The sequence below is a fragment of the Phocoena phocoena genome, chromosome 15, assembly GCF_963924675.1.
Source record: "Phocoena phocoena chromosome 15, mPhoPho1.1, whole genome shotgun sequence".
NCBI lineage: Eukaryota > Metazoa > Chordata > Mammalia > Artiodactyla > Phocoenidae > Phocoena > Phocoena phocoena.
In genome coordinates this window covers 71934628-71957366 of record NC_089233.1, presented here as the reverse complement: position 1 = coordinate 71957366, position 22739 = coordinate 71934628, and the positions used below count along the sequence as shown (strand labels likewise).

General features: G+C 52.4%; 1 protein-coding gene across 2 annotated transcripts in view; it reads right to left on the bottom strand.

Moving 5' to 3' along the window:
• Positions 1–264: 264 nt before the first annotated feature.
• The window catches only part of HNF4A (hepatocyte nuclear factor 4 alpha), a 29610-nt gene continuing 7135 nt past the window's right edge, over positions 265–22739 (bottom strand). Inside the window, exons 4-10 of one of the 2 annotated variants that reach the window (XM_065893007.1) lie at positions 18204–18310; positions 17377–17532; positions 11943–12030; positions 10892–11047; positions 7870–8106; positions 4616–4738; positions 265–3528 (exon numbers count right to left, since the gene is read on the bottom strand). In XM_065893007.1, the coding sequence (XP_065749079.1) occupies positions 3386–3528; positions 4616–4738; positions 7870–8106; positions 10892–11047; positions 11943–12030; positions 17377–17532; positions 18204–18310 (1010 nt within the window). In that variant the 3' untranslated portion in view covers positions 265–3385. Of the gene's footprint in view, positions 3529–4585; positions 4739–7869; positions 8107–10891; positions 11048–11942; positions 12031–17376; positions 17533–18203; positions 18311–22739 lie in introns of both variants that reach the window. The other variant, XM_065893006.1, reaches the window with a different exon arrangement.

The following is a 22739-nucleotide window of genomic DNA, read 5'->3' as shown; positions in this document are numbered from 1 at the left end:
AGCCCGCGTGCCACAAGTACTGAAGGCTGCACGCCTAGAGCCCGTGCTCTGCAACAAGAGAAGCCACTGCAATGAGAAGCCCGCGCACCGCAACAAAGAGTAGCCCCTGCTCGCCACAGCTAGAGAAAACCTGCGTGCAGTAACAAAGACCAAACGCAGCCAGTAAATAAATTAATTGATTAATTAAAAAGAAAAAGAACTACCCGACTATTCTCATTCTTATTTCTAAAACCTGAAAGGAAGAAAAGACACCCATCCAAGGACTTAGAAAACATATGCGCCATTTATTTTTTTTATAAACTTTTGTTAAAACACACAAGAATAAGAAATCTTTTTTGCTTCTTTGCCCCATTGGGTGGCAGTGACTGGGGCTCAGGGGACAGCACAGGACCCAATGGCATCCACACCCACTGGAAGATGCTGATCAGTCTGGCGGGACACAGCCCACTTCCAGAAATGCTCGATGTAAATTTCAAAATTCGTCACAATCAAGGCAAATCACAGAGCGACTTGGCAAAAGTAATTGGCTTGGTCATCACAAGAAATCGAGGAGCGTCCATTTCCGACGGTCTGCTCCCCTTTGTCCACCCTCAGGAGAGCCATGTGGGTTCTCGAAGCTGCTGAGAGCTGCCTAGAGAAGGGATTGGCTCAGTGGAGGAATTACAGGGTCTGTGCCTGCCCTCCCAACCCTCTTTTAGTCCATTAGATCTTATGTTTTAGGACCACGACTCAGGTAGTGAAGAAAAAAAAAAGAGATCTTCCAATGTGGTGTCGTGTCCTCAAGTTTAGAGTCAGAAAACTAAATTCTCTTTGTTTTGTGTTTCCTGCGTTGCAATAACATTATTAAAGTAGAATGGATTTCTCCTCCAGGGAGGTTGATTTGGGACCAAGAACTAGCCCCCTGGCCCAGAAGATTGTTACTCTTAAAAGCCAATGCTACCCAACCCCACCCATGGGAAATTCTTATCTCAGCTTTGCTCCCATGACAGATAGAGGCCTGGGCAACACTGGGGTGGGGGTGTGTGTGTGGAGGGGCAAAGAGGGGGAATGACAATTACCAAAAATGATTCCAGTTTCCCTACCTTGCCCCAGACTAGTCTGAGCGCCCTGGCTGGGGTTTCTGGGGAAGCGCCCCAGGAATAAGGGGTGGCTGAGGAAGCATGGAGCACCCCAAGCAGGAGACAACCTCTCCTGGGACTGGGGACTCGGCTTGGTGGAGCAGGAAAGCCAACCCTGATAGCACTGGAGACGTAGCAATTGCCCTTGGACACCTGCCCCAATATCCGTCATGCCTCTTTCACAAAAAGGAACAATGACTAATGGCGAAATCTGGGGGCACTGGGGTGCTGCCTGCATCCACTCAGAAGGGTCAGCCCTGGGCGGAGGGTAGGTCGTCAGTCTGACTGTTCACTCTCCTCCCTAAGCACAGCTCCAATCCCAGGACACATCACTAATTCCTACTGGCCAGCGGCACTTTCCAGAATTTTCCCAAAGCCTCCAAAATTCTGCATGGATGAGGTGCTGGCTGTTCCATCCCGGGGTTTAATGGTTCCAGAAGGTGCCCTGAGTGATGCCCCACAGAGCAGGTCTCAAATCCAATCCTTCTTACCTCTTCCTTGCTCCCACCCAAACCATCCCACCTCTAGAATGCCAGGTCACATTGGTCTATCTCCCAATGCACTGCTGAATGCCCCTTCCCCAGACTTGGGGAGTGAAGACAAAAGGGATCCAGGAGCCATGAATTCTCCTTGTTTATCAGCACACAGGATTCTGGACCCGAAGTGGACTTTAGTGCAGCCTCAGGCCAGTCTTAGTCCTGGGGGTGGGCAGGGCTCCTGGGAAGAATGACGCTTCGGCTTCTGAGGCTGCTGAAGGGGGCAGGAAGTTCCTCCACTCAATCCCAGTGAGGACAGAAGGGCCTTTTCAGAGAAGATTTTCAGCCACCGAGGTTAAGAGCTCCTGATCCGGGCAGACCTGGGATCAAGTCTTGGCTTGGTCACATACTAGCTGTCTGAGTTTCAGAAACATGGCTTAACCTCTTAGATCTCAATTTCATCTTCACTAACGATCTCTGGGTAGTAGGGAGGATGACAGGAGATGGTGCATGTCAAGTGCCTTAAGACAGTGCCGGGAGGAAGCACTTGAGACAGACCCTGTGGAATAATTCCTCCTTGCTGCCACTCTGACCTGAGGTTCACCCATCTGTCTTCTCCATCCCCAGCTTCATCTCTCTCACCTGGATGACATCATCAGGCCCCATGTGATGTCTCTGCTCCCTCCCAAACTTCCCACCTCTGTAGGACTGCGGTCTTCAGCGCCTGAAAGCTCGGCTCACTGCAAATCACTCCCCGGCTACTCACAGCCTGTGGACCCAAGTCATCAAGTCTCGGTCTGGTATTCACGGTCCCCAGGCTGTCCAGCGTGCCCCCTCTGCTCCAGACCGCCCCGTCTTTCAACATCTCCCTCCACACCCTCCTTCTTACCTCCCCGCCTTGCCCAGGCTGTTTGCTCTTCTTTGGAACGTCCTGTCTCATCTGCTCCACCAGCTGGAATCCAGCCCTTCCTTAAAGGCCTGGCGCACAGTCTACCCCCTGCTGTCTTCTCTGACCACTCCAGCCCTCCCCCCAGCTCCTGGCTGCAGTGTCCACCCTGGACTGTTCTCTCATTTTTGGCCGCCTGTAGGGATCATCACTCTGACTCAAGGGCTCCACTCAAATCCCTGAAGAAGGAAAGAGCCAGGGGTTAGAGGAGAAATGGAGTCTCCCTTCTCGACAACCTCCTACACTGCGCCTAGCTCCAGTCAGTGCTTTTAAAATGCTCCCGGGATGACTGGGGGAGTTGTTTGTAAGTCTTCCTCAGCCTCTGGAGAGGTGGCTTTGGAGATATTAGGATGACTGAGGAAGGTGACAGTGGCGGTTAGGACAGCAGAAGAGGGATGGGTAAGGTGCCACCGTCTGACCCAGCCTAGAAGGGCTCTGTGTCTGACAGTGTGGCAGTACTAGGGACGAGGTACCAATCTGAGTGGGGAGGGAGCCATGTTTAAGCAAGGTCTTGTGTCGTCTCCAGGCAGCAATCCTTTGGGGGTGAAGAAGTTGGGGTGAAGCATGAAGGGAAGGCAGTGGCGTCGGCAGGAGAAAAGTTGTCCGAGGCAGTGGAGGACGTTTCAACTGGGGTCTCCCCAAGTCACAACCCCGTCACCAGAGCGGGTAGTGAAGGGTGGCGGTGGGACGTGGCCCGTAGCCCAAGTTCTAGGGCCCTCGCCCTTTCCATTACTGCTCTGGGACTGGCCCTGTTTTCACAGCTTTCTTCACTGTGACCAAATGACCATCAGGGGCTCTTTGAGGGGGCCGGGGGGCTGGCAGAGCCCCCTCCCCCTAGTGACTTGCTAGATGACTTCCTGCTTGGTGATGGTCGGCTGTGGGATTGCAGAGGGGGGCTTGACGATTGTGGCGATGGCTCCCGGCAGGAGCTTGTAGGGCTCAGACCCAGAGCCACCTGGCGGCGAGGGCTGTGGAGTCTCAGGGGTGGCTGGAGGGATAGAGAGACAGACAGGGGCTGCTCAGAATGCCAGCCCTTTGGGGAGTAAACGAAGAGTCCTGGGAAAGTTCGTCCCCCTCTCTGAGACTTAGTTTCCTCTACTACAAAATGAGAGAGTTAGACTAGATTCTCTCTAAGGTCTCCTACGGCCCAAACCTTCTGAGTCCCAGCTCACCAAGTCTAAGTTCCATGAGGTCTGGAAGGCTGTGGCTGGGTCAGGTTCTGTGGTCAGAAACTTTTGCCCAAGTCCCCATAGCCCCCATCTCTTCCACCATTTGATATGGAGACTTCAGCTGCTGCTCTCAAACCTGGGCCCAGGTTGACTCTCCCTATGGACAATGGGACATGTGACAGGAATATCCTTTCTTGGAGAAAAGGAACAGCAGTAGATGCGACCCAAGGGTCTGGCTAACTGGCTCAAAAAGGACCATGTCTTTGATCTTTAGTCAGCTAAGTAACAGAAACTAACGGCCCCAGCCCCATTACCAGTTCAGAAAATAATTTTGACGATGACCCACTTGGCCAACTTTATTCAATGGCCGGCTTTCCCAAAGAACAATCTCAGTGAAATGCAACCTCATCTTAGTGGGCCACCGCATCCCAATGATAATCTTACTCTTTGAAGAACTTTGCCCGATGACAAACTCACTCTTGTGAGATTTCACCTCAGAGGACCATCTAGCCCAGTGGAGGTTCTCATCCAGTGAATAGTCTCACCCAACTGTCTAATGGATAGCCTTACCCAATTGGGCAGTCTTACTTCAATGACCGATTTTACCTAGTGGACAACATCACCTAATGGAATTCTCACCCAATGGGCAGCCTCACCCAGTGGATTGCCTTATCCCAAGGGCCGCTTCATTCAGTGGAGACCGTCCATCACCTCACTGAATAAACAGCCTTCACAATGGATGTCCTACCCCTCATTCCCTACCCCGGAGCACAGAGAACTGTTTTATCCCATTTCCCGTCTTCTAGACCCGACCTTCTCCAGATTCCCTCTTAGGCCCCAACCTCACCCCTTCCTGGGTAAAGCCCAATTGCCCACCTGCCTGCCCCCTGGGTCGGGGCCACTCACACATCTGTCCGTTGCTGAGGTGAGCAGGTATCGTGTTGGCAACAATGACGTTGGTGCCCATGTGTTCCTGCATGAGGTGAGGGTGCAGGGGGTGATGGGCGTGAGGTGCGTCACTGGAGGACCCTGCAGGCAGAAGGGGTACTCAGTGAGGATGAAAGCGTCTGGGATAAAGTCCATGGGCCTTGAGGCACCATCTTCCTCAAGTGTGGCCGATCAACCTGTCCATCCAATACTGACAGTGCCTATTGGGTTCCTGTTTCCAGGTTAGTAAACTGGGGCTTCCATTGCTATCCACAGGCTTCATGAAGGTACGGAGAGGACACAAAAACCAAGAGAATAAAGTGATTTGAAAGAAACAAGGAGCATCTAAAGAAGCTGTGAGATCATTTAAATATTGCATTGTGTTGATTACATGTTAATAGAATGGATTCAGTCAATGGCTCTCAAAGCTCCTTGGTGTGCAAGTCCTTCAACCATTTGGTCCCAACTCACCTTTAAGCCTCATCCCCTATATCTGAAGCCCAAATGACCTACTTATAGCATCGATGTGTCCCCTGTACTGTCCTAGCTCTGTGCTTTTGCTCCTGTGTCACTTCCACTAAAGACGCCTTCTACCTCCCCTTCCCCCGCTCCCCCAATATCCCTAAGTCCAAATTCCAGCTCACAAATTTCCTCCTTTGGGAAGCCTCTCCTGATTCTCCCCAGTCCAGTAGTAAGTAAACCTCTCCTTCCTTGGAATTCCCATCGTCATTTATCTGTAACCCATCTTTTGGGAACAATCACTTCTGTCTGTGAGCATTACAATTACAGGTGTATTTTTCTTCTCTCTTTGAGGTCCTAGCAAAGTGTCTAGAACACAGTAACTGCTTCAAAATATGTGTCAGAGAATGACAGTACCATATATATAAGGTTTGGTAATAGGCTATGTTCACTAATATGACAATGATGGAATTTTAGGGCTTGCAAGGGGACTCTAAAGTATACCCGTTTCAGTGATAGCTATCAATTATTGAGCACCTATTATGTGCCAGGTACTGCTTTATAGCGCTTTTCATGTTTGACATAATTTAATCCCCACAACAATCCTGTACAGTGGGTATCATTATTAACCCATTCTACAGATGAGATTATAGGACCCGAAGAGATTATCTTACTCATGTTTATCTGACAACAGAACACAGGCTCCTTCCTGACCCCGATCTCAGTGACACCTGATTCATTATGACCCCATATATTCACAGGGTCAAAGTGAGAATGAAATGAGTTACCATATGACAGTGGTTCTCAGCTGGGGGTGATTTTGGTCCCACAAGGGACCTTTGAAAATATGTGAATATTCGTCACCACTGAAGGAGTGATACTGGCGTATCTCGGGTAGAGGACAAGCATGTAGGTACAAGGTACAGAAGAGCCCCCTCAGCAAAGAACTGTCCAGTCCCAAGTATCTGCTGAGGTTGAGAACCCTCGTCCTTGGCCATCACCAGTAACTGTGTCGCCTCCAAAGTCTTAAGTTCAAGCATCTTCACTTAGACTCTGCCTCTTACCTTTCCAGCTCACTTCCTCTAGTACCATCACTGCAAAACTTCTTCAGCCCTATTGAGGCTGTCATTTCACTGACCCCCACTTTTCACTATTGTCGCCCATCCGTATTCCTCTTAGTTCAGCCAGGATTCCGTGGTGCAACACTATGGTCACTCCCTCGCAATCATCCTCAGCTATCTCCCAGGTCCCCTTCTTAGCAAAACATTTTCAAAGGGCAGTATACTCTTGCTATCTCCACTTCTCCACGTTCCAACTCACTCACTCTGTAATACCCGCTCCCCTGCCTCAAATCTGGTTTCCTTCCCCACGGTCTTCTGACACTCCTCTCAACACAATCGCCAAGAGCCTCCTTCTCCCTCCTGTGGAATTTAACACAATTAAATGTCTGTCCCCACTAAAACACACTCTTCTCTTGGATTCTGGGACTCTCCCTGGTTTTTCTCCCATCCCCCTGGCTAGTCTTCCTCTATCTCCTTCTTTGGCACCTAGTTTCTGGGACACCACGAAGCTGCCTCTCATCCTCACCTTTGGGCTTGTTTGAGCAACAGAGTCAAACATCCATCTGCCTCCTGGATAACTCAACCTGGGTATCTAACAGTCATCTCAAGCTTAACTAAAGTCTAACGTGGATCCCTCACCACCACCACCATCCCCGGACTCCAGCTGTTTTTTTCTCAGTCTTCCCCATCTCAGTAAGTTACTCCACCACCATTCCTGTTCCTCAAAGCAAACATGTAGGTTTCATCCCAGACGCTTCGCCCTCACCACCCCCATCTGATCAACTAGCAGATCCTGTGGGTTCTTCCTCCAAATAGATGTTCAAGTTCATCTATGCTGATCAATTTCCAGTCATGCCTTAGTCCTAGCCTCCTTGTCCTTCCCCTGATTGGAGACAGTGACATTTCTCAGGGGTCTCCTGTCTCCACTTTGCTCCCCTGAAATTCACTTTCTACCCAACAATCAGGATAGTTTGTTTAAAACATCAGTCTGATTTTTCAGTCTTTTTATAAGAGTAGTGATGAGAATACAATGCAAATTTCTGACCATAGCCTCTAAGACAATGTTTATGAGTTGGTTTCTGCTCAATCTCTACCTTTATCTCATGTAACTCTTCCCGTCTCACAACCTTATCTTTCTTGAAGACACAAGCCTCTCCTGCTTCAGGGCCTTTTGCACTACATCTCTTGGAATGTTTCTCTCTTGGCTTTTAAATGTTCTCTTTCCTTCCATCAGGTCCGTGGCATAAAAGTCACCACTTCAGTGAAGTCTCCCTTGGCCAACCTATCTAAAGAGGCCCCTTTTCAGTTATACTCTATCATATTACCTGGTTATTTCAAAATCTGTAGTTGCCCTCTTTATTATATACTCGATAATCATCTGTTTCCACGAGCCTTTATACACAGTGGCAGGCACACGCGCACTCATACACAACCTCCAGGAGGACGGAATCTTGTTCTCTGTTGAAACTCCAGCACTTAGAACAGTGACTGGAACATGCTAGCTTCTCAGCACCCGAATTAACAGACCATTATCCCCATTTTCCTGATGAGGAAACTGAGGCTCGGGTAGGTGAAAGGATTTGCCGAAAGCTACAGAGTGAGGAGGTGATGGAGCTGAGAGGTGAACTCAGGTCTGCCTGAGGCTTGTCTCTTGGAGAGCCCGCCCACCCCAGCCCCGCCCACCTCTCATCCCTTCCTGGGCCGGACACGGACCTCCCAGCAGCATCTCCTGCAGCAGGTTGTCGATCTTGGCCATGCCAAAGAGCTTGATGAACTGGATCTGCTCGATCATCTGCCAGGTGATGCTCTGTAGGGTGGGCAGCAGCAGCAGCAGCTCGCCGAAGCGGCCGCGTGAGTCGTACTGACGGTCGTTGATGTAGTCCTCCAGGCTCACCTGCACCTGGGAACGCAGCCTCTTGATCTTGCCCGGGTCGCTCAGCCCCTTGGCATCTGCAACGGGAGAGCTTGTGCAAGGGAGGCAGTGGGTGCCATCTGGAGCATCTGGGGAGGTGGGACCCAGATGTCCCCTTACTCCTGAGGCCCTGATAGGGGGACCTCGTGGCCCAGGTTCACATAGGGAGTCCCCAGCAGCGCTGGGGCAAGGATTCACGGTCCTCAAGAATCAGAGTGCGCTAATGCAAGCTGTAGCTTCCCGGACTCGGGCAGAAAAAGGTTTCTGTCACATTTCCTAAGATGCAGAACTGGGAGAAAGAAGTGGAAGATGGGGGGCAGGACCTCAGGAACACACCCAAGAGGGTACCTTGCAACCGTCTCATCTTAAAGATGGGGAAATCGAGGCTCGGAACAAGGAAAGGACTTGGCCCAAGCCACACAGCCATTTGTTGGCAGATCCATGATGTGAATTAGGGCTCCTGACTCCCAGGTAACGTCCCACCATCCAGACCTCAGCACACACTGCTTCTGCTGCCTTACAATAGCCTCCCCTCTTCTCTGCTCCCTTGCCTGTGTCGTCTTGGGGTCTCAGCTTAGTTTACACTTCCTTCAGGAAGCTGTCTCCATTCCACCCTCCAAAGTCTGCACTCTCAGTGTCCATGGTGTCCCCAAATTTCTGTGGCTCTTCCATCACTACTGAGCACACAGGATGTAATTGCCTCTTCCACTAGCACAGGCTCCAGACGCGCAGGCTCAGCGGCCACGGCTCACGGGCCTAGCCGCTCCGCGGCATGTGGGTTCTTCCCAGACCGGGGCAAGAACCCGCGTGCCCTGCATCGGCAGGTGGACTCTCAACCACTGCGCCACCAGGGAAGCCCTCTTCTGTCTTTTTAAACCCACCACTTAGCACCATGTGTTGTCAATATTTGTTGAATAGATAATTAGATGAGAGGATGGGTACATGGACGGAAGGATGAATGAATGAATGAGAAAAAAATCAGTGGATACATTCTAGATCCTTAACTAAGAAGGTGATTCAAGTGGTCATCCAATAGTTAATCTCAACCGTCATTGAGGTAATACATTTATTTCCTCTTTTATTTCCTCTTTTATGGATAAAGTAAGCAGCAGAAAGAGAACTTCACCCACATTTCCAGTCCAGGGCTTTCTCTTCTGGGCCACGTTTGTGCATTCTTTCATTCAGTCAATAAATATTTATTGAGCACCACCCATGTGCCCGGCCCTGTCCTAGGTCACCTGCCCGTCCAAGCCAGGTTGCTGACCCTGACTCAGCATCAATAATCCTGCACATTTTTACTGAGCAGTTACTATCCATCCAGCTCCGTGCCAAGCACCACAGGGGATGCAGCCTGGGCCAGGCTCTCGAAGAAACTAGAACTAGAAATCTTACCCCCTCAAGAAATGGGGAATAGCGTGTGGTAGGTAGGAACATGGGCTTAAGAGCTGGATAGTCTGAAGTTCAAATCCAAGCTCTGCCATTCCCTGGTTGTGTGACCTTGGGCAAGTTAATCGATCTCCCTGTGCCTCAGTTTTCTTATCTGCAAAATAGCGATCATGACAATTCCTACCTCACAAGTAAGAAAGCGAGAACGTCCACAGGAAGCGCTTAGAACGGAGCCTTAGTGAGCACTCCATAAACAGTGCTCATTTCCTCTTTGTCACTATTTTTACTAGAGGCGATCTCCATGCAAGGAGGGCCTGGCGCTAAGAACAGCGTCTGGCACACAGTAGGTCCTCTCTCACATGGAAGGAGGGAAGGAAGCCAGCAGGCTTCTGCAGTCCAGGCAACCATCTTGACACTGTGAAATGAAATCACACTTTGCACAAAGACACAACTATAACAACGTTGTATAAAAGTGCAGGTGGGGGCTTCCCTGGTGGCGCAGTGGTTGAGAGTCCGCCTGCCGATGCAGGGGACACGGGTTCGTGCCCCGGTCCGGGAAGATCCCACATGCCGCGGAGGGGCTGGGCCCGTGAGCCATGGCCGCTGAGCCTGCGCATCCGGAGCCTGTGCTCCGCAATGGGAGAGGCCACAACAGTGAGAGGCCCGCGTACCGCCAAAAAAAAAAAAAAAAAGTACAGGTGGAAAGTCAGTAGATGGAATGGGGAGAGTGGGGTGCATTCTCTTTATCCTGCTAATGAAAGGTTAGGAGATGCTGCCTACAGGTAACGGGACAAGAAATAATAGCACAAGCACAGGACCTTATAAAGGCAAACAGTAGAGACACTGAAATAGCAAGAAAAATAGATTAGGAGGATGGGGGAGAAAAGATGGGAGTGGTGATAGAGAAAAGTGCAATCCTCAGCTATCACAAGAGGGAAAATATGTTCTAAAATGGATAAACCAAGGAACAGAAGGGTTAGCATTTTATTTAGAGCTGGAGAGGTAACTGTCAGAAGAAACAGTAAAAAGAATTGGAAATGGTTCCCCCATGGGGAGTAGGCTTTGGACAGGAAGAGTGTGGTGGCGAAGACTACTTCCATTTTAAGTGTGTATAAATATTATTTCGATAAAAAAATTTTTTGAGGGAAAGAAAAGAAGAATGGTAGGAGGTAAGGAGCAGAAAGCAGGGAGGAAGGGAAAGAAGGGTAAAGTGGGAAAGAAAAAAAATCAAGCCTCTGGAGTCAGTGCACCCTATCAAGTCATTTCAGCCCTTTGAGCCTTGATTGTCCTCATCTGTTAAATGGAGCTAATAGAAATGGCCTCTCCTGGTTGATGTACTAAAGAGAGGAGGTGGTAAACTCAGGGTACATAACCCAGTAGGAGAAGTTTGGCAGAGGGTCTGGAGCATCAGGGGAGGGTGGGAGGTGTGGGCTGTACCTGGGTCAAAGAAGATGATGGCTTTGAGGCAGGCATACTCATTGTCATCGATCTGCAGCTCCTGAAAGGGCAGCACCAGCTCATCCAGGATGCGGATGGACACACGGCTCATCTCTGCCAGCTCTGGGCAGTGCCGAGGGACGATGTAGTCATTGCCTGGATGGGTTGGGAAGGAGAGGCGATGGGGAAGCCACCTGGGTGTACCCCTCTCCCCTAGCTTTGGACAAGCCCTGCCATTGGCAGTTATAATGCAGCTGGTGCCCATGGGAGGAGGGGCCTGTGGGAATTGTCACGCCCATTTTACAGATGAGGAAGCTGAGGCCCAGATTAAAGGAATGAGTTGCTTGCAGTCACTGGACTGGGCCTGGAGCCTGACTTCCTAGGACCCCTTTCACATCACTCAAGCTCCATTCTTCAACATGACAACAGACCCACAACACTGATGACATTAAAGGGCCACTTGGGAGGCATAAAAGCACCAAGGATAAGGGCTCAGTTTCTGGAACTAGACTGCCTAGGTTGAGTCCTGCTTCTACCACTGACTAGCCAGATATATTTGGGTAAGTCATTTTCTGTGCCTCAGTTTTTCCATCTATAAAATGGGAATAAATTACAGAGCTTACCTCCTACGGTCGTCATATTAAAGGAGTTAGTATTTGTAAAGTACTCAGACTAGGGCTCATGGTGCGCCCTATATAAGCATTTAAAATAATAAACAAACATGCTATGAAGGCATAGGTGACATAGGCTGGGGGTTTGTGCCATTCCTGGATGTCTTTTGCTCCTACTCCAGAAAGTACATCAGAATGCACAGGTTACTCCAGGGCTAACCCTGACTGTGCTCTAACTCACATGCTGGGGAATTTGGTTCTTCGAGTCCACATTTCTTTGCATCTGAGTGGGGTATCCAGTTGAGAATACTGAGGACAGGACCATTCCTGATCTTCCTCCCTCACTCCTGCACACTACCATGGAAATCTCCCGTGCCCGGGTGTGCTCCGTGCTGGGCACACCCTCTGCAGAGCCCTGGCTGGGCAGGCAGTATCCTCACCTAGAAGCAGAACGTCCTTGAACACCATGGAGCGCTTGGTGGCTCCGAGCAGCAGGTGCTCGCCAGCATGGGCTCTGAGCAGGGCCACCTGGAAGAGAGAAGGGATGGCGTCCGGTGTCCATACCCCTGGGAAGGTGTCCACACCCCTGGGGAGGCTGCTCCCGGCCAAGTCAATGACCCTGGGCAAGTCAGCTTAATGCTCTCCTTGCCTTTACCTGCCTGAATTATAAAATGGGTATCAGAAAACTGCTGCCTTGGAACTTCCCTGGCGGTCCAGTGGTTAAGACTCTGCTTCCACTGCAGGGGGTATGGGTTCAATCCCTGGGCGGGGAACTAAGATCCCACATGCCATGCAGTGCGGCCAAAAAACAAACAAAAAAAGAAAAGAAAGAAAAAGAAAAGAAAGAAAAAGAAAAGAAAACTGCCTTCCTCCCATAACGGATAAAACCGCCTGGAAGGGCAAAGAACATGTGCTCAGAGCCGGGAGACCAAATGCTGAGCCTGTTCTTGAATTGCTGTGTCCACGGTAGCTGCTGCTCCCCTCTGGGCCTCATCTGCATGGCTGGTAAAACTGTAACAACTGGGTATGTGTGTTTTTTTTTTTAGCAGAGACTTAAAGGCTTTCATCAGACTCTCAAGAGGGTCTACAAACCCAAAAAGTTCTAAAAGTTTTAGAGCTTTTTCCTGAATTCCTACCCATGGATCAGCTATGAAAGATTATGAAGACTGTTTTGTAAAAATGCAGATTCTTAGGCCCTACTGCCAGAGACGCTGATTCTGTATGTCTGGGGTGGGCCCAAGAATCTGAAATTAACAAGCTCCTTGGTTGATTCTGATTCTGATGCGTTGTGTTTGGGAAATCATTACTCCAGAAGATCTCCAGGGCATCCACCCACTTGACGCTGGAAGATTCTAGATTCTGAGAAAGCGTTATAAGAATCTGGACATGGATGTTGCTTCCCGAGGCAAAGGTGTGAGCACTGGTCCTTGGCAGGGGATCTGCTTGACCGACCCCTTCCCTACAGAGAGGACAGGGAGGCCTTGGAAGAAGACTGAAGTCTGAGGTGGGAGCCCTGCCAGTGCACAGCAGGACATCGCTTGCCCTTTCAGAACCACCTGCTTTGGTGCTTGCATGAGGACCAAAGGATGGGGCTGGTCAAACAGTAGCAGGCTGGTAGCCTCAAGGATCTTATCTGCAAGGTTGGGTTGGGGAGTTTGAAGTTTTTTAGCAGGCTAAACTAGGAAGCAAAGATGCTTTTCTTCATTAGTTCATTCGACTGCTCGTTCTTGTAGTCGTCAAATGCTGAGTGCCTACTAAGTGCCAGACACTTGTTTGGGGACACAATGGTGAAAGGAAAGCAAAGGAGGGAGGGAGGAGGAGAAAGAAGGAAGGAAGGAAGGAACGGAGGGAGGGAGGAAGGGAGGGAGGGAGGGAGGATGGAAGGAAGGAAGGGAGGGAGGGAGGGAGGGAGGGAGGGAGGGAGGATGGAAGGAAGGAAGGGAGGGAGGGAGGGAGGGAGGGAGGAAGGAAGGGAGGGAGGGAAGGAGGGAGGAAGGGAGGAAGGGAGGAAGGGAGGGAGGGAGGGAGGGAGGAAGGGAGGGAGGGAGGGAAGGAGGGAGGAAGGGAGGAAGGGAGGGAGGGAGGGAGGGAGGGAGGATGGAAGGAAGGAAGGGAGGGAGGGAGGAAGGGAGGGAGGAAGGAAGGGAGGGAGGGAAGGAGGGAGGAAGGGAGGAAGGGAGGGAGGGAGGGAGGGAGGGAGGGAGGATGGAAGGAAGGAAGGAAGGAAGGGAAGGAGGGAGGAAGGGAGGGAGGGAGGGAGGAAGGGAGGGAGGGAGGGAGGGAGGGAGGGAGGAAGGAAGGAAGGGAGAGAGGGAGGAAGGAAGGGAGGGAGGGAAGGAGGGAGGAAGGGAGGGAGGGAGGAAGGAAGGAAGGGAGAGAGGGAGGAAGGAAGGGAGGGAGGGAGGGAGGGAGGGAGGAAGGAAGGGAGGGAGGGAAGGAGAGAGGAAGGGAGGGAGGGAGGGAGGAAGGGAGGGAGGGAGGGAGGGAGGGAGGGAAGATGGAAGGAAGGAAGGGAGGGAGGGAGGAAGGGAGGGAGGGAGGGAGGGAGGGAGGGAGGATGGAAGGAAGGAAGAGAGGGAAGGAGGAAGGGAGGGAGGGAGGGAGGGAGGAAGGAAGGGAGGGAGGGAGGGAGGGAGGGAGGGAGGAAGGAAGGGAGGGAGGGAGGGAGGGAGGGAGGGAGGGAGGATGGAAGGAAGGAAGGGAGGGAGGGAGGAAGGGAGGGAGGGAGGGAGGGAGGAAGGGAGGGAGGGAGGGAGGATGGAAGGAAGGAAGGGAGGGAGGGAGGAAGGAAGGGAGGGAGGGAGGGAGGGAGGGAGGAAGGAAGGGAGGGAGGGAAGGAGAGAGGAAGGGAGGGAGGGAGGAGGAAGGGAGGGAGGGAGGGAGGGAGGGAGGATGGAAGGAAGGAAGGAAGGAAGGGAAGGAGGGAGGAAGGGAGGGAGGAGGGAGGAAGGGAGGGAGGGAGGGAGGGAGGGAGGATGGAAGGGAGGGAGGGAGGGAGGAAGGAAGGGAGGGAGGGAGGAAGGAAGGGAGGGAGGAAGGAAGGGAGGGAGGGAAGGAGAGAGGAAGGGAGGGAGGGAGGGAGGAAGGGAGGGAGGGAGGGAGGAAGGGAGGGAGGGAGGGAGGAAGGGAGGGAGGGAGGGAGGGAGGGAGGATGGAAGGAAGGAAGGGAGGGAGGGAGGAAGGGAGGGAGGGAGGGAGGGAGGATGGAAGGAAGGAAGGGAGGGAGGGAGGAAGGGAGGGAGGGAGGGAGGGAGGAAGGAAGGGAGGATGGAAGGAAGGAAGGGAGGGAGGGAGGGAGGAGGAAGGGAGGGAGGGAGGAAGGAAGGAAGGAAGGGAGGGAGGGAGGGAGGAGGGGAGGGAGGGAGGAGGGAGGAAGGGAGGGAGAGAGAGAAGGAAAAAATAGATTGATGGAGGGAGGGAGGGAAGAAGAAAGGAACGTGAGGGCCATGTGATAGGCAAGAGCAACTACATTCAATGAGGAGATCATAAAAGGCCTCTCCAAGGAGGTGAAGTTGTTCTAAGGCATGGAGGATACCTGGCACATAGTAAGCATTCGATAAACATTTGTTTGAATGAAGCAGGAAGGAATAGGTGAATGGATGGGCCAACTACTTAACATCCTCTCCAGATCGAGCCCCTCCTACCGCCATGCCCTTACCTCATCTGTTCCCCCATGGTTAAGCCTGATGAGGGTGAGAGGAAAAGAGGAGAAACGGCAAACAGCCTTGGAGGCGAGAGCTCCCTCTCCATGACCAGGGCCAAAGGAAGCCAAAGGATGCTGATTATTGAGCACTTCCTATATGCCAGGCGCCATGCAGGACTTTCGTCACTTACCCCAGTGCCTCTGCAATCAGGAGGCAGAAGACCTGGATTCACACCCTGTGGCTGCCTTGTTCTGTGTCCTTGGGAACATGGCTCTTTCTCTCCAAGCCTTAGTCCCCTTATCCAATGCTACCCAGCCTTCTAGGTTTCAATGGGTTGATGTCCAAGCCAAACCAAGAAGCAAACAAACTTGGAAGGTGGTTCCTGGGGCAATGTCGACAGACAGTGCCCCCAGTTCTCCCAGGTGTGCCTCACCCATCTTGGGCAAGATGAGCTCCTTATACACCATGAGTGGGGACCTGGGAACCCTCCTGGCCCTGGGTCTAGCCCCCTAACATGGTGGCTGTTCTGGGGGTGGGCAGGCAGGGGGGTGGTGATGTTAATGATTATTCTGTGTTACTGGCCACCCATCACTGCTCTCTGAGAATGCTCTGAGCCCCAGCCAGGAAGGTTTGGGTGGGAAATCGGGGTTAACAATTGCTTAGCTTGGGGGGGATCTTGTTGCCCTGTTGAGCCCCTGGGAAGGAACAGGAGGGATTAAACATTAATGCAGACTCTCCAGCAGAGGGGACCAGGGCCAGAACATGAGGAGCAGGGGAAAAGGCAGGGGCAGCTCGGCCGAGATCCCTGCCTTGTCATCCCTTCCAAAGCAGAGAGGAATCCGTGTGAGAGGGCGTCTGATCTAGCCCCCCCCATGAGGGTGAGGGCCAGCCAAACCAGGGTTTTCACAGCGTGTCCCACCAGGCGATACTAATGTACTCCAGGAGAGCCTGGGCATCAGAAGACTTCGAGAAGCCCTAGGCTTCCAAAGTTCCATAGCTGCCTTGCCTGAAGACTTCTCAGAAACTTTAATAGACCGACATGTGTTGCCAATCTTTTGTGCAAACGTGCAAAACAGAGAAGCAAATGCACCAGGAGCCGGTACCTGGAACCCTACCCATTGGTGTCCCTCAGCTTCCCTTGGAGCTGAGAAGGTGACCCAGCCCAGCTCCTCTTTCCCAAACAGGGAAGGTGTCTGCAGAGGCCTCGGGGGTGCCCTGGGCAGGCGTCACCATTTACAGTATCTCAGAAACTCAACTGTCCTCAGCCCCCGCCCCTTCAGCCCCCTTTTTCCCCTGGGACATTTTTTGGTATTCCAAAGGAGGTACTTTGGGAAATAAAATGCTGAGTATCTTGGTGGGATACAAGGAAGAAACTGACAGGGAGGTCCGCTGTGGCCTGGGACTGTGTAGGTGCCCCATTACGTGATTCACGCTTTTCAAATGGTAAGTGGGAGACTGGGACGGACATGTACACACTACTATATATAAAATAGATAACTAATAAGGACCTACTGTATAGCACAGGGAACTCTACTCAGTACTCTGTAATGGTCTATACGGAAAAAGAATCTAAAGAAAAAAAGTGCATATATGTATATGCATAACTGAGTCACTTTGCTATACACCGAACTAACACGACATTGTAAATCAACCATGCTCCAATAAAAACTTTTTTAAAACGGCAATGTCCCTCAATCCTCCCAACAGCTTTCTGAAGTGGATATTACAATTCCCACTTTACAGATAAGAAAATGGAGGCTCAGAGAGAGAAGGTAATTTGTCCAGGATCACACAGAGAACCTATCTTAGAGCAAGGGCTCAAGCCCAAACCTCCTGATCCCTGTCCCTGAGCCCCTACCAATATCCTCCCCAGGAGAGCTGCCTGGGGCAGTGGTGCAGTAGCTACTAGCCTGGACTTTGAAGCTTGTCTGCCTGTTCTAATACCAGCTGTGTTGGATACTAGCTGTGTGATCTTGAGTAAGTTACTTAACCTCTCTGTGCCCCAGTTTCCTCACCTATAAGATGGTCATAATAGCACTGATCCCCTAGGGTTGTTGGAAGGATTAAATGAGCTAATATTTATAAAGTGATTTAAACAGCTCCAGGCGCACATGAGCACTGTGTATGTTTGTTAAATAAAATCAAACCAGTCCAAGGCTATATCCCAGGTGGGCCAGCAGGACCCACCTGCCCAGGGCCCGCACTGCCCGCAGACTGTGTTCACCCTCACCTGGTCATCCAGGGGGAGTTCGCAGAAAGCTGGGATGTACTTGGCCCACTCGACGAGCACCAGCAGCTGCTCTTTCATGGACTCACACACATCCGCGATGCTGGCGATCTTCTTTGCCCGAATGTCGCCATTGATTCCAGAGACAGGGGAGGTGATCTGGGGGAGATGAAGGAAAATACTGGGGATGGCCAGGCCCTCCTTATATCCTCTGTCCCCTGCACAGAGCTCCCACCCTGGAGAGTTCTCCTGTCTGGAAAAGGGCAGCTGGACTGTGGGTGCCTTCTCAGCTCTGAAGGAAGCTCAGGGAAAACCAGAAAGGGAGGATGCTGAGGAGGCAGTTATGGGGGAAGAAGCTCTCTCTGGGCCTCTATCTGCTGCCTGCCCCGTGCGCCCTCCTCCACCAGCTCCTTTGAACCCCGAGGAACCCCTCAGCCCTAGAGGAGAAGCAGAGCAAAAATCCTCATCCTCATCGGATAAGTGGAGAAACCACTGCCCAGAGAAGTGCTGTGACTTGCCCAAGGTCACACAGCAGGGGTTGGCTGAGCCCCATTGCTACTCTGTCCGCTTGTCCACTCCTCTTTTCTCTCGGGGCTAAGCTGATCTCAGGCCCTCAGCGAGAGAGAAAACTGCTTGGCTTGCAGAATGCAGGCCCCACAGGACCCCTGAGTGCCGGCTGTGGGTCTTTACTACTAAACCGGCTGAGCGATCCTGGTCTCAGTTTCCCTTCTGCGATAGCTGAGGGCCCTCCCATCTGCTGCTCCAGGGCCTGGCTGGGGAGGTCAGGGGTGGAGTTGAGATTCCTCTTTGGGGTGAGGGATCCCCAGTACCTGCTGGGACAGGACCTCGGCCTGCAGGAGCGCGTTGATGGAGGGCAGGCTGCTGTCCTCGTAGCTCGACCTGCGAGTGCTGATCCGGTCCCGTTCGTTCTGGACGGCTGTGAGGAGGCAGAGAGAGGTGGGGGTGGGGGGCTCCCGTGACATGAGGGGTGGCTGAGGAGCAAGGGGAGGTGGCTGAACCCAGAGGGAAGGACTGCAAGGCTGGCCTGGAACAAAGGAAACAGGGTTGGAGGTGGGAGTTGGGGGGCGCTGGGGAGCGCCCAGGGAGCAGAGCCCAGATCAGCACGTGGGAATGGGGGGAGATGGGTCCTGGCCCAGCTGTGGGAGAACTTGCCAAGCACCACAACTGCCCCGCACACAGCTGGGTGGCTGTAGGAGTGACCCAGCCATCACTGGAGGCATGCAAGGTCGTGATGACTTGGCAGAGGGCTGAAGGTGGGTCTTTGAAGAGGGGATCTGTCGAGATGACAGGCTTTCAAGCTCTGTTTTGAAAAAGGGTCCCTTTCTTTCCAGATGAAAGTGTATAAAACAAGCAAAATGAGTTGCTCTGGGTGACGGAGATGGTCAGGGATTCCTGAATGTGGAGGCAAAAGGCCTGGACAAGGGGATCTGGAGGCCCCACCTGCCCTGGTGGCCTCAGCCATCAGCAGGAAGTGCATGTGCTCTAGACAAACCTCTCAGGAGCAGCTCAGGAAAGCTCTGGCTCCCTCCTGACCGACTGCGGGGCCCCCTGCCAGGAACTCAGAGACCCAGGGCCTCCGTCCACCAGGGCCTCACACCCCCTGGGCATCCCCATCCTGGCCTAAGATGTAAGGTGGTCCTTCTGCTGCCCTGGCCTGGCCCTTGGAGTCCGGGAGGCCTCACGGTGGAATGTTTTTGAAGCTGGAAGGAGGGGGGACGGGGCGGCAGGAGACCTGGGTTCCTGTTGGGATTCATCCCTCACTCTCCATGTGCTGGTGGGGGTCACATCCTCTCTTTGGGCCTCGGTCTCCCCATCTATAAGCTTTTCCCTCCAAACCTGCTCCTCGGGGTCTTTCCCATCCCAGGAACAGGCAGGTTCATTCTTCCTCCCAGCCTGGGAGTCTCACTATATGCCTTTTTTCTCACACTCCAAATTCCATCAGAAAGCTTTGCAAGATCCATCTGCGGCTCCCCCTCCGGGCTGGGCCCTGGGGCAGTTCAGACCCTCCTCACCGGTCACTTTGCTTCTGGCCTTGCCTCTGAAGTCTGTGCACTTCTCAAAAGACAAAGGGATCCCCTAAAACCCAACTCAGGTCATATCCCTCCACTGCTCAAAACCAGGACCTCCCCATCATACCCGGAGTAAAGAGACAATTCCTCGTGATGGCCCTGTCTCTCCCATCTCGCTTTTATTCTCTTTGCCTGTCAAACCTGCCTCCCCGCTGTTCTGGGACTCACTCGGCCACTCCCCCTCAAAGCCTTCCCGCAGCTGTTCCCACTGCCTGGAATTCTCTTTCCCCTGCAGCTAAGCTGCTTCTTCTTCATTTACTCACGTCTTTGTGCAAATATCACCGTCTCAGAGACACCTGCTCTGACCATCCTGTCTGATGTGGTATCCCTCCCGCAGGCTCTGCCCTTTCTCCAGCCTTATTTTTATTTTTTTGCGGTACACGGGCCTCTCACTGTCGTGGCCTCTCCCGTTGCGGAACACAGGCTCCGGACGCACAGGCTCAGCAGCCATGGCTCACGGGCCCAGCCGCTCCGCGGCATGTGGGATCTTCCCGGACCAGGGCACGAACCCGTGTCCCCTGCAACGGCAGGCGGACTCTCGACCACAGCGCCACCAGGGAAGCCCCTTCTCCAGCCTTGTTTTTCTTCTTTGTACTTACTCTCTGTTTCTTTCTTCACTCTCTGTCTCTCTAAGAGAAGACAAGCTCCAGAAAGCCAGAACATCATCCCTATTGTCCACTGCTGTAGCCCCAACAAGTAGAACAGAGCCTGGCGCACAGTAGGTGCTCAATAAATATCTGTTGAGCGGCTGAAAAAAGGCGCAGGATGAGACAAGCTCTGATTCTTGGGCACATCCTATGCCCCGTTTCTCAATGGAACGTTGACATTCCCGCTATTCAACTCTCTCCTGATTTCACACATTGTTGGAATCAGAGAATGAAAGTCAGATAGTGTACAGGGAGCCCGGGAATTTAGTGGGATATGATAGAGGTCCCAAGGTAAGAAATCTCCTCTCCCCAGACCCACCATTCTGGACGAATGCCAGCTCCCAGCACCGCTCCCCTGCCTGAGTCCCGCCCCGCCCGCAACACCCCTCCCATGGCTACCAGCCCGCACCCACCAGGGCGCCAAGTGGCGGCCTAAGAAAAGGGCTGCTGTCAGCAGCTGGGGATTGGGCTCCTCAAGGTTAGGCCGGTGTTATCAGTGCCCGGCGCGAGCTCAGTCACGGAATGATGTTTTCCACATGTTTGCTCAGTATTAGCAGGGTCGGGGACCTAAGGTAACTTCTATTGAATATTAACCGACCCGGGCAGAGGCGGAGAGGAGGACCAGCCTGTCTTCCGAGAGAACCCCTGAGTCGGGGCGTAGGGGAGTGCTGGGCTGGGGTTCCCAGGAAGGGCCTCTCAGACGGCCCCTGGCCTACCGCCAGCTTGCACCTCCTGCACCCCTGGCTCTGCGTCCTAGGCTGGATTTCCGACGCCAGGAGTCAGACATTTGTCCTGGGTCTACCAGCAGGGGCCCAGGAAGGTGTAGGTTTAGAGGAAGAAATTTGAGACCGGCTGTAGAGCCCACTGATTCCCCAGATTTCTTCCCAGAGTCTTTGTTCTTTCAGGGAACCCACTTCTGAACACCGTGGAATAGCCTCTGGCCAAACTTATAAGACTTTGAGGTCGAGAGGAAGTTTCAGGAATCTCAACCGAGAAGGTGCCTCCCAAGGCCATCACTACTAGATTTCATCCAGGGACCTTGTTGTCTGCTCAGCTCTGGGGAGCCTGAGCTCTAGTCCTGCCTTCCCCCGACCCAATCACATCACCTCTCTGGCCTCAACTTCTGCATCTGTAAAATGGGGAGGGGGTAGATCTGATGACCTCGTATACAACTGACTGGTCTATAAATGCTACGCTTGCGGCCCATACCTTCCTGTCCTCAGGGGCAACTTTTGAGTTTTAATCCCTGGATCTTCCTAAGGCCATCGAGGAAGGGAGATAAAAACTGGTCCCAACTCTCCTGATCACTGGGGCTTCCACCGAGAATCTCTCTTGACCTCCCACCAGGCCGAGGAGGGGTGTTGGGACTGTAAGACTTAGGTAGAGCTAGTAATGTCCTGACTTCCCAGAACTTGACCACAGTGGCAATGGAACACGTTGCTACCCTGGCCTGTTCTCAACGCAACCAAGCAACTGCATGTGTCATGATCTCCTGGTTAACCCAAGCATGTAAATAAGCACCAACCTTTACTAGCCCACACTCACTTGCCATCGGTCGATTCTCCTATCCTCCTGGAGTAACGCCACCTTCTCCAAGACAAGAAGCCATTGGCTATTCTCAAGCGTAAGCTAAGGCAGAATGGCCGGGGGCTCTCCCTCCCCTTCCAGGAGCCAGGATCCGGGCCTGCTGCCTCTGTGGCAGCTCAGTGGGAGGATCAGGGAACAAATACACATGTCCTGGTGGGCAGTATGTACTTGTACGGGTAGATCAGTGGGCGTAAAGGTAGACTCACAGAGCTGGAAGGGTTCGTTATCCACCCCTGTCATTTTATAGATGTGAACACTGGAGCCCAGATGGGGCAGAAACTTCCTCGAAGTGACACGTGAAAGTGACTCTGAATATTTAACAAGAGACATCTATAAAGACCATCCAGATGCAGGACCAGGCTACCTACAGCCTAGGAAGGTAGCCATCTGCTCAGGTGAGCTGCCAACCTTTCTCCACCTGCCTGTCACAAGGCCTGGAATTTTAACATGAGAGATTCATTCTCTCAAACCTAAAATCTTAGGCTGTCGGGGTGATTGATAGAATCACTGGCTCTTAGACTATAGCTCTCAATCTTTTTCTTGCCTCCAGCTGTTCATGCATGCCTCATATTCCCATTCATAACATTTCTTTCTTTCTTTTTTTTGGCCACGCTGTGCAGCATGTGGGATCTTAGTTCCCCGACCAGGGATCGAACCTGCACCCCTGCACTGGAAGCATGGAGTCTTAACCACTAGTCCGCCAGGGCAGTCCCCCATTCATAACATTTCTCATTCCACAAAGTCGTTCTCAAGTTCAAGGTGAGACTAGCTCAATCCCATTGATAACTGGGTAGGGGAGAGCAGGGGGGCATCTGCCTTTTGAAAAAGGCCCTCCCAGACTTTGAGGATAACTGAGGTCTGGATGAGAGAATTGTGTTGCTGCGAGCCAGAAGGGGCCTTGGAGACCACGCACTCCTTCGTGAGGATCACAGGACCAGGTTTCCCAGCAGGGCTAGTGAACTCTAAGGGCTCTGTAGGGATGAGACCCAGAAGATGTTTCCCAGGGAGGGAGAAGAGAAAACAGGGGCTCAGAGGTAGAGTC